Source organism: Zingiber officinale, chromosome 10B, assembly GCF_018446385.1.
Source record: "Zingiber officinale cultivar Zhangliang chromosome 10B, Zo_v1.1, whole genome shotgun sequence".
NCBI classification, from domain to species: domain Eukaryota; kingdom Viridiplantae; phylum Streptophyta; class Magnoliopsida; order Zingiberales; family Zingiberaceae; genus Zingiber; species Zingiber officinale.
The window spans coordinates 96,076,959-96,088,265 of record NC_056005.1 but is presented as its reverse complement, the minus strand read 5'-3'; the positions used below and the strand labels follow the sequence as shown (position 1 = coordinate 96,088,265).

Genomic DNA, 11,307 nt, shown 5'->3' with positions numbered 1-11,307 from the left:
TGTGTCGTCCGTTGATTTTGGTGTAGCTTGTGCAGTCCATGGTGCTCGCTTGTTGTACTGTGCATGTGTGGATTGCTTAGTAACGTGTAGTGTAAGATTGTGTGCATTGTGCTGTTTGCATATCGCCCTGTGGGTCTAAGTATGTGATCGGTGGATATAGAAGGTGGGCATTGTGTTGCTTGCTTACCACTGTATGATGTAAGCTTGTGATTGGTACATGTATACTTGTGATTGTCATGGTCACATTATGTTCAAAAGTTGGTTTTGATGGTAAGCTTGAGGCTGTAAGAATCTTTTCTAATATATGTGCTCATTTTCCGTAATTAGAGTCGTCAGATGGGTCAATCCGTGACGAGACGAGTCGGTTTGTGGCAGGCTAACCATTTGGCGGGATGGGGCGGGCTAGCCCGCCAACTTGACGGGTTGGGAAATTTCCAACCCAACCCATTCTAAGGCGGGTTGCGGGTTTGACGGGCCAACCCACGGACCCATCAAAAATTTTTTAAAAAATATTTCATATCTTCAATATTTTACTTCGAAAAAGTTTTCTACAATTAAATGTATACCTAAATATGTATTTTAAATATAAATGAACACACGATTATTTATGTTGGATGAAGAGTATTATTTTTATTTCAAAATTATAACAAAGAAAGATAATAAATTAGACTACAACTTAGCTTACATGTGTTTTTCAACCCATGGGTCAACCCTAGGCCGAGCGGGCCGACCCGCGCGGATAGCGGGCCTAGGAGAGTCGGCCCATGACGGACTTGGGTTGATAAAATTCTAACCCAACCCACTTAAATTGTTTGACAGGACGGGCCAATCCGACGGGTCCAACCCAAATTGACGGCTCTATCCGTAATGACTAGTATTTATTTATTTATTTATCGAATTCATAAAATATCTTATATAAATCAAATATTTATATCAATTTTATTCCTAACGGACACTTTCCTTTGATCAAAATCCGCTCGAGGTTTCAAATTTTAAAATGGAAAATTTGGGATCCCAAATCAGGCTTGGAGAAAAGCAGGGATTGGACGGCCGGGATGCGTATCGCATGAAGGAGAAACCCTAGACTGCCCATATAAATATAACCATCTGTGCTCTCGCAATTTCATCGTTCTCCCTTGCTGTTCTCCGTTTCTTTCCTGTTTGGTCGATTGCTTCTTCTGAAAGGAGGAGAGAAACGGAGGAGCATTTCTCTGTCGCTGATTTGGAAAGGTGGTAAATTGTTTGCTTCTTCTCCCGTTCCCTCTATAATTCCGTTATGTTTTGATTTAGTTTCGTGGTGTTTGGTTTGTTTGATTTAAACTGTATTCTTTGCTACAAAGATCGTCCTTTTTTTAGCTTATGGCAAACTGCGTGATAATCTGGATCTGTTCCATTGTGTTTATGAGATTTCGTGGTTTTTTTTTGTTTTTTTTTGGTGCGATTCATTGTTCCTCCATCCAGTTGATCCACCATCAATGTATTCTGTTGATTTGTTAGTTGGACTAGTAATTTAACTCTTTGATAAGACTAGGGCTTGTATCTTGCAGGTTAGATTTATTGAAAGCCTTTTTTTTTTAAAAAAAAAAAAGTTTGACATGCCATTCGTTATATCTGGAATCTACTTATAGTTAAAACATGCCTCTTTTTTTTGCCTCTCATTGTTATACAATGTTTGGTTTGCATTTTTGTGCTACTGCTAATGTGTTTTTTTTCATTGTAGTTTATTTGTCTATCATGTTTGGTTAAGGCATCTAAATATTGCCCCTTGTTAATCTTCACAACTATCCTATATTTTTTTGTTTACACGCTAATGAAGTATTTCAATATGTCATGATCCTAATGTACCCTTGATTCTTGTTTGAAAAAAAAAATAAACATGTTTTATTTAGTCTTCCTCGTGGGCCTGTGTTGGACAATTACAAAATATACTAAGAAAGTTAGTATATTGAAGACTTGAATGTTAAGAAGGATGTATTGAAAGATAAACTACAATATACTTCCTAAAAGTATTAGGTATATCTCTAGTAGGTAATAGAATGAGAGAACTGAGTATATTGGAAGATGACAAATAATTTTTATTATAATTCTAATTGATGGTATGATAGAGATATAGGATTGCAGATGTTATTGTAACCAACATAATTAAAAAACTATTTGAATATTTTTAGTGTGATATTCTTGTACTCTTATATAGTTTGATAGAGGGATTGAATACAGGTAGCTGTGCTTAAATAGTTGTGATTACATTTCCTTAGCATCCACTCTAAGGAAGATTATTCTACTTTTTATATCCCTTGTTCCAACTAAGAGAAAACTTCTTTCATGGCATGTTGATTATATTGCCTATATCACATGCCATTTAGCAGAATTGTGCTTTTACATAATTTGTAGCAATTCATTCTTAAGATTCATTTTGCCATCTTTTAATTTGATTAACATGTTTATCATTCACTATATACTGAGGTAGCTTATTTTGTGTCTTATGTAGACTTTGTTATTAGCGTAATGGCTGATCAAGTTAACCATCCAACTGTCACCCAAAAAAATGTTCGCCAATTCCACATTGGTTCTGGACTTACACATTTGGTACATGAGAGGCATTTTTCAACTGCAAACCACATGAATGGTGGACTTCAAAGTCCAGTGTTATCTGCATGCAGAGCTACCAGTGATCTTGCAATGTTGTCATCTGCATCGCCTATCCTTGCAAATGCACCTTCAGAAAAAGGATTTACAAATTTTGCCATAGATTTTCTTATGGGTGGAGTCTCTGCAGCTGTTTCCAAAACAGCTGCTGCTCCCATTGAGCGTGTGAAACTTCTAATTCAGAACCAAGATGAGATGATAAAGAGTGGTCGCCTCTCCGAACCCTACAAGGGTATAACAGATTGCTTTACACGGACAATGAAAGATGAAGGTTTTGCATCACTATGGAGAGGCAACACAGCAAATGTCATTCGTTACTTCCCAACTCAGGTTAGTTATGTATACTTATATTGTCTGTGCTCACTTGTAGTAGCGTGGCTCTGTTCACCTGTAGTAGAGTGTCTCATAACATTTTGTAAGGATTGCAAAATTCTATAAATAAACAAAAATACTTGAATGCCATTTGATGTAATGATAATTTTTACCACTCTTTGGATACAATACCTCCCAATTTTATAAGGATTGCACAACACTTTATGTTTCTCCCTTTGATCCACAACTCAGCAAAGGCTTTTCTTTATAATTATATTGTGTATTGTTGCACTCTAGCTTGGACTTGACATATGCATCTAGTGTACCCATATTGAACTGAAATTGGTAGAATTATGGAAAAAAGAGTCTAAGCAGCTGTTTGAGGGATGTCTCACATTTGTAGATGGAAAATAAGGATTGCAAGGGAATGGTGGAAAGTGCTAGCTGATTAGAGTTATAATATGGAACATTTTGGAAAGTCTGCCAAATTATTAGAATTTTTCAAGACGCCCCTAAACTATTAGTCCAAAAGACTCCATCTTGTTTCAAATCCATATGCTATATATATTAATATTTTTATTTTTATTTTTATTATCTTTTGTGTATCTTTGTCTATGTTCTAAGTTTTGACCCTTATCCTCATGCCCCCATCTTGAAAAAAAATCACATGACAAATGCTGAGATTCATATTGGATACATGTTTGAGTCTAACATAGTTGTTGTGTATGTGTGGAATCCAATTCTTTATATTTGTATGGTTGCCCTGCATAATTCTCGGTTGGTTCAGTTAACCAGCTATAACATCTTGATCTGTTCATGTGATTGCTAGTCGCCATCTCTTTGCAAAGAATTGAATCCTATAACATATTCTCCATGTTAAAGCTGTTAGTTTCTTTACATAGTTTGTATCTCTTCCCATCTGAGTGGATTGCCTCATGTTTAGTTATCTAATTTGACAACTGTTTCCTTGGATTGTTCAGTGTACATCTGCATCTTGCCCTCTTTTGTTTGGCTATGCTTACAGTCTTCTGCTGTCTTTCTAGGCTTTAAACTTTGCTTTCAAGGATTACTTCAAGAGGATGTTCAATTTCAAGAAAGACAAGGATGGGTACTGGAAATGGTTTGGTGGAAACCTTGCTTCTGGTGGTGCTGCCGGTGCTTCTTCTCTGCTTTTTGTCTACTCCCTGGATTATGCCAGAACTCGTTTAGCAAATGATTCAAAAGCTGCAAAAAAAGGTGGAGAAAGACAATTCAACGGTCTTATTGATGTTTACAGGAAGACTTTGCAGTCCGATGGCATTGCTGGCCTTTATCGTGGGTTCAACATTTCATGTGTTGGAATCATAGTTTATCGTGGTCTTTACTTTGGATTGTATGATTCACTGAAGCCAGTGATTCTCACCGGAGAACTACAGGTACAATGAATGAGTTACATTTTATATGCATACGGTAAAGAATCTGCAAGTTTTAACACCTCTCGTTAGTATATAGATTCCAGAATTAGAAATTTCATCTTGTCTTCAAGAGTTTGCAAATTTTTCTAGTTCACCTCTCGTTCACTTCACAATCATAGCAAAATTGGACCATTTTATACCACAGTTTTAACATGGTCGGGTATATGTCCTAGTGAAATTGCCATTTTATTAAGAATTGATGAGCATATATGGACCTGTCTTTAAGCTGCTGAATCATTCCACAGGATAGCTTCTTTGCTAGCTTTGCTCTCGGTTGGGTGATAACCAACGGTGCCGGGCTTGCATCGTACCCTATCGACACAGTTCGGAGAAGGATGATGATGACCTCAGGAGAGGCTGTCAAGTACAAGGGCTCCCTTGATGCATTCAGCCAAATTCTGAAGAATGAGGGCCCAAAATCTCTATTCAAGGGTGCGGGTGCCAACATTCTCCGTGCCATTGCTGGTGCCGGTGTCCTTGCTGGCTACGACAAGCTGCAGCTGATAGTTTTCGGGAAGAAGTATGGCTCCGGGGGAGCTTAATGCATGTCACTTGGCAACTGATGGCGACGAAAAAACATAGTTTAGGTTCCTATTGCCATTTTGTTATTTCTCAGTTCAAACAATTTTTCTTCTACTGCGAGACTTGTCAATTTTGCTGCAAAAGGTTTGAGAAAAACTTTGTTTCTTTAATTTTATTACTAAATTCTTGCAAATTCCTGCTGCTCATTTTGTGCACTGAGAGATTCTTTGCTCGGTCTATTTGTTCAAAAAGTATAGTGTTTGAATTGGTAAGAGGATATTTATATTTGTTCAATACCCATAAGAGCAATAAAATGAACGAATTTAAATAATTCATTAAGCTAAACAACGAGATTAATCTCAATACCTTTTAATAGATAGGGGTGTAAATGAATCAAGTCGCTCGTGAGCTATTTAAAGTTCGATTCAATAAAAGTTTGTTTAATGAGGTTTGTTAAGATAAACAAATCAAGCTCAAACTTCGTAATACTTGGCTCGTTAGCTCGTGAACACGTTCGTTAAGCTCATGAATCAACTTTAAATTAAAAAATAATAGTTTTGATATTAAATTTATAGATGTTACACTCTACTTATGAAAAATATAGACAAATATATTAAATTTATTTATTATAATAAAATTATAAATTTTAATAAGAATATAATAATTTTCTCTAAATATATAATTTAATTTTTAATAAATATTTGAATTTATTATTTATACTTATTAAGCTCGTTTAAGCTCGAATAAGCTCGTGAGTTATGAATATATTCGTTAAATAAAGCTCGAGCTCGGTTCGATTATAAACGAGTCAAACTCAAACATTCAAGAGTTCGGCTCGGCTCGATTACACCCCTATTAATAGATAAGAACAACAAAATTCTACTAAATACAAACAAACTATTTTTAAATTTTTTAACATGTTAGAAAGCAAAACAAAAATCCATTAACTTAACATAAAAATATATTCATGGAGATCATTCATGAATATCTTAAAAGACTTGAAACAATGTAGGAATTGATGCTGGCAATGGTTCAGCATATACTTTTTTTTGTTGTTTTTTTTTTATTTTCCAGATATTTAAATATTGAGTTTATTAGTAATTTTTGTTAGATGAATTAAGTAATCAATTTTTATTAATAGATTAGATATGTTACTATTTTATTAAGAATATGTCTTCTTTACTAATTAAATTCGGTAAGCCTAAAATGAAATTAGTAATTTTTATTCACATCGAAAATAATTTTAAGATTTATTAGTAATTTTCATAAACGCATTAATCAATTTTAAGATTTATTAATAATTTTCATAAACGCACTAATCAAATATATAATTCCAGCATAGTCAATAAGAGATCTCAGGTGTGGCGTATTATTAAGAATTTTTTTATTAATTAATTAAAAATCTAGAATTTTCTTTAGTCTCATATCTTAAAATTGACATAGTACAAATTTTGAGGCGAGCACAAAACATGGTGCTTAATATTCATATATTTTTTAAATACAGACAAAATATATCATCAAAAATAATGTCAAATACTAAAAAAATAAAAAAAATCTAAACAAAATATAAAATTCATGTTTTAAACTAGTACATAGTCACTTGAATATTATTTGTCTTGTATTTTTTGAATTAAAAGTATTAATTAAGTTTGCATAATCAATTTTCTTAATAATTTTTTTCTCAATAGATAATATAGCTAATACATTTAGTCTTTTTTTGTGATCGAATCATTTTTAATCAACTTCAACTTGAAAAAACTTCTTTTGGAGATGCAATTGTAACTAGTATAGTCAACAAAATTTGATATACGATGTAACCATTTGGATAACAACCATTCGTTATTTTCAAATAATTCAGCACATCAATCACTCTTTTTGCTTTTCCAGGTAATGACTTTAGTTCTAGAAATAAATCTGATTCATAACATTGGAACGCCTATCATGTGTTAATGAATTTTGAAGATTGACACATGAGCTCAAGAGATCATCGTCATCAATAGGCTACAACTTCTTCAAACTAAATAAAAATTCAAAGGTTTTTTCGTACTTTTGAAATTGCTCAACCCGAATTTGAAGTGAAGAAAGAGTTTGATCAATTATAAATAAGAAGTAATTAACTCGAAAAGATTTTTATGAGATTGAGGTACCTTTTCACTGTTAATCTCATTAAATTGTCCTTTTCTTCTAATAATACGCTTTTCTCGGAAAATGAGTTCAATTCCTATTTCACTTGTAATATGTTAAACTTCAACCAAGGTTTAATCAAATCTAGATTTTCTTAACTCTTGGATAAAAGAAATAAACTTCTCCCTCTTTTTAGCTTGTGAATGTTTATGAATATGTTGATTTCTTCTCTCTTATTTAATATTTTTTTTAAAATATGTCAATTTCTTTTCTATATAATCACGTTTAAAATTAAGATAGGATATTTATGATATAAATTAAGATATGACTCATTTATCAACTATTACTCATAGGCTTCTTAAAAATAGGCTCATGAACATATCAAATTTATAAGTTTTTTTTTAAAAAATTTGGTGTCCTGAATTTTTTTGGGCCTGAGACACTTGCCTCACTTGTTAAACTATAGTCTCGTCTTAATTGCAACATTGCAAGTAGAGAAGTTTTTATAAATAATTTGGGCAGACGATGTTAGAAATCATACTTTTCTCGATTTTTTTTGGCTAAAATCAAGTATGATATTAAATTAATTTTTTACAAGGATGAGTCCGTTATTCTCGAGCCACTATTGACTAAGATTAAGTATAGTATTTATTCTTATCAATTTAATATTTAATCTAAAAAATGAAATCAATTTTGTATGAAAAAGAGTCTATTACCCGCATACATTCATTACACACGCAACCAAGTCACGTATACTTTTATGGGGCAGTTAACCCATCTTAATTTTTTTTATAAGTATCCTTAAAAATGTAAAAAATTAAAAAGTATTTAGAGTTCCACTTAAAAAAAAAATAAAAGTTGGAGTAATGCAAAGAGTTTTCAATTTTGACAAATGCTTTGGTTTGCGTATTTCTATTTTTATTTTCTAGAAAACGTAGGTTTTCTAAAAAAGAAAAATAGTAAATGACTTTTAGATATTTTTTATTTTTTTAAAAAATATTATTTATTTTAAAAAATAAATATGAAAAATATAAACTAAACATTATTTTTTTAAAAAAATATTCATTTTCTAAAAATAAAAATAGAAATCGTACAAATCAAATCCACCGAAATGATCAACAAATTTTTATATCGAAAAAACTACACGTGCATGTCACGAGGTGGCGTTCGTTTTGTGCTCTCTTCTATTATCAGACGGTTGGTATGCGTCTATTATGCGGCCGTTAAAATTCCATCGGACGGTTGAGATGTGTCTATCTTCCCGAAAATTAGAAACCCTAAAATCTGATCGCTTTCTTCACCCGCCGCAACTGCCCGACAACCTAAATTCTATAAATTGAGCAGATGTAGGATCCCTCGATGCCTTCGTTGATACAAGACGTGAGCCGCCCTAGGGTTCCGATCTCCCTCCGATTGCCCTCCGGTTGATTTTTCCTGTTTTAATTTCGTCGCGGTAGGTTCCCGTGTATTTTATTTTGCCCGTGGCGTTATGGATTTCGACTTCTCCTCCTTGTCTGCTGGCTAAATATGTTAGTCGATTTAGTGAGGCTTTCCGATCTACGATCCTGTCATTGTTGTTACACCGATGAAGCCTACTATCTATGTCTTTTACTTTTTTTTTCTAAGCCATAATTATTGTTTTTCCTCTATAGGTGAGGCTTTATTCGAAGGTCGATTTCGCTACAATGCTTGATCTTGTCTTTTTTGATTCATCGGTTTGCTACCTTGTTCTCATAAAAAAAGAGTTTTTTATGCTGCATTCAGCGAAAGAAGAATCAGTTGACGCGATGATGAGTTTAGGAACTGGTGTTGGCAGTGGCGATAGCATGCTTGTTATCTCCGTGAGCCTTTCTCACCATTAATACGACTTCTCCTTCCACTGAGCTCACAAGTTCTTTCCTCTATGTCTTGATGAATGAAATATATATATATATATATATATATATATATATATATATATATAATATTTTTCCAGATAATTCTAGTTCGATTATTGATCATGCATTATCTCGATGTGAAAATCTTTTTTAGAATTACGTTGATGAGATTTGGCAGTGATTCGAGGAGTATTTTTTTAATAGTGTTGATCCATCTGGTTTACGATAATGAAATATTACCGATCTGCTCAATTATTCGTGAAATGATTCTTTAGTAAGAGATTATGCGCCATTTCTGTTAGCATTTAATTGCTGGAAGCTGACATAAATCCAACTATTTGTGCTAATAATGTTAGGTAAAGAGCAAGTTGTTCATAGAAATTTTGTTGGATTGAGGCACAACATCTGAGGCTCCTTGCAAAATCCATTGTTCGGTTGCTTAATTTTTCTGTGCAATAATAAATTATGGGATGAGCATTGCAGCACTAATAGGTTGATGTTTGTGCTGTCCTTTTTCACCCAACACTGCTACATACCATTACCGTCACCTACATTGATGTGAGTTTGTTGCTTAAGAAGTTTATGCTGTTGTTATAAATTATACTTTATTTTAGTTAACGAGACATTTTATTTTCCTTAAATCAATTATAGTTAGTTGGCCTGCACAAGTAGGTGAAGAAAATATTTTCCCAAACTTGATTTGATGCATGAGTACTGACGCTCTAATCAGTATCAGTTACTCTTTGCAGCACAAATGAACTTGTTTTGTGCCGCCCTTAATTACCAAACACTATTATTATTTGCCTTCCTTTCCATATATTCTTCTGTCTGTCTTTGAGATGCTGATTGCTGTTCCTTTTCTTTTTTTGCTTTTGTCCATGATTCATTGATTCGGTCTCATCCATAAAAATCTGATAAATGCCTCTTGAATAACTGGATGCAAGAATTGCAATGGTGTGCATACAGTTCAGACGGTGGCATAGAACAACATGAATCATTGTTAGTGAAAGGAATTTTTTTATTTAATTGTTCCTCTCTTAGATGGCTTCAGATATTTAGAATGATTTTGCTTACTTCAACACAAGTATTTGAGTTAATTATGATACCTAAGGAGATTAGTTAATTATTTGGACTAATCTTCAATTCAGGGACCTTGTCTTATTTTAATTTCTTCTTTAAGAATTAATATGGTATTTATCAATTAACCACTATTCTCTGTGGATTAAGCATTTTATACATTTTCTGAAAGCTACAAATTAATAGTTTGATGCACAGCACCGACGCTTTCGAGCAAGATCCATTGTTTGATTGCCCTACATATCTGTGCAAGATTGAATTGGGGAACTCCCTTGCAGCACAAACTAATTTGCTATTCTGCTGCCAGTAGTCATCCAACATGTTACTATTTACTGATTTAGAGCTCAGATTTTGTAGTATCATTTGTTGCTCTTTGTTTCATTAGTTTATAATTGTATTCATGTTTTTAGTATCTCTTGTTTTGGCCAAGATTCTGCAGTATTCATTTATTGTTGCCTTTTTGGTTTTTCCAAATTTTCAACTTTTTTCTAATTCTATTTTTGTCTTTTGAATTATTTTTTTTCTCATCTCAAATACATACGATAGAAGCAAACTCACTCTGTCCCAAAACCTCAACTTGAGCAATGTTTTGTGGCAATTTCTTCGTTTGCAAGAGGAATCCAAAGTTGGTGTTTCTGGCCCAACTCTTCTGTAGGTGAACTTGTGATCTTGCAGAGGTGGTTTGGATCACATCTTATTATCTCTGAGTCGTGATCTATCAATATATTGATTATATGATTATTGATCTTCAATATTCAATTCAGTCAGGTTGTTCTACAGTGACACTAGTACAATTGTTTGAGCTGGAGTAGCCCTGCTTAGTTTGTAGATAGTCTCTTATTGTTCATGATTTATTGAATTGTAATTTGCTTCTTATGTAAGTGCTTTTTCTTTTGTAAATATTTGTAATGAATAACAGATATTTCTGTTTTTATATGTAATTTTTTATAATATATAATTACTTTTTATAGAGATTATTTATGTTTATTGTTTAAAATTCTTGTTAAAGTATAAATAATTTTTTTTTATTATAATTGACATTTTTTTATTTTATCTTTTATTTAGATTCTATTATGACACTAAATTGAATCCATATGAAAAATAGAGCAAAAGTGAGGACTGGATAAAAGTTTCTCTCTTAACTGTAAACTAATTGATCATTTGAATTTATTCATTTATATTTATATATATTGTTTAATTTCTTTTTGAAGTTTAGCTAAAATCAATGAATATATAAGATATGCATGATGGTTTTTATAAATATAAACATAAAATTACAAGAAAATTTGACAAAA

At 32.6% G+C, this 11,307-nt stretch overlaps 1 protein-coding gene, 1 long non-coding RNA gene and 2 other non-coding genes across 4 annotated transcripts; all 4 read left to right on the top strand.

Moving 5' to 3' along the window:
- The first annotated feature begins 1,106 nt into the window (after window positions 1-1,106).
- LOC122029463 (ADP,ATP carrier protein 1, mitochondrial) lies at window positions 1,107-5,104 on the top strand. The gene is made up of 4 exons (XM_042588452.1): window positions 1,107-1,230; window positions 2,489-2,976; window positions 4,002-4,373; window positions 4,658-5,104. The coding sequence occupies exons 2-4, from the start codon at window positions 2,506-2,508 to the stop codon at window positions 4,952-4,954; spliced, it is 1,140 nt and encodes a 379-aa protein (XP_042444386.1). The 5' UTR covers window positions 1,107-1,230; window positions 2,489-2,505; the 3' UTR covers window positions 4,955-5,104.
- A 3,261-nt stretch (window positions 5,105-8,365) lies between these two features.
- Window positions 8,366-10,984, top strand: LOC122029464. The gene is made up of 2 exons (XR_006125066.1): window positions 8,366-9,493; window positions 10,559-10,984. It is a non-coding gene; the product is annotated as an uncharacterized LOC122029464 (long non-coding RNA).
- LOC122030733 lies at window positions 8,840-8,946 on the top strand. The gene has a single exon (XR_006125582.1). It is a non-coding gene; the product is annotated as a small nucleolar RNA Z152/R70/R12 (small nucleolar RNA).
- LOC122030741 lies at window positions 9,853-9,992 on the top strand. Its single transcript, XR_006125587.1, has one exon. It is a non-coding gene; the product is annotated as a small nucleolar RNA snoR138 (small nucleolar RNA).
- Window positions 10,985-11,307: the final 323 nt, after the last annotated feature.

What these genes read in the sequence shown, in the direction of transcription:
- LOC122029463 (XM_042588452.1), top strand. Translation starts at nt 2,506, where the DNA reads ATGGCTGATCAAGTTAACCATCCAACTGTCACCCAAAAAAATGTTCGC. An exon ending in TTCGTTACTTCCCAACTCAG is followed by an intron (nt 2,977 to 4,001) that starts GTTAGTTATGTA and finishes CTGTCTTTCTAG; the next exon opens with GCTTTAAACTTTGCTTTCAA. An exon ending in TTCTCACCGGAGAACTACAG is followed by an intron (nt 4,374 to 4,657) that starts GTACAATGAATG and finishes ATCATTCCACAG; the next exon opens with GATAGCTTCTTTGCTAGCTT.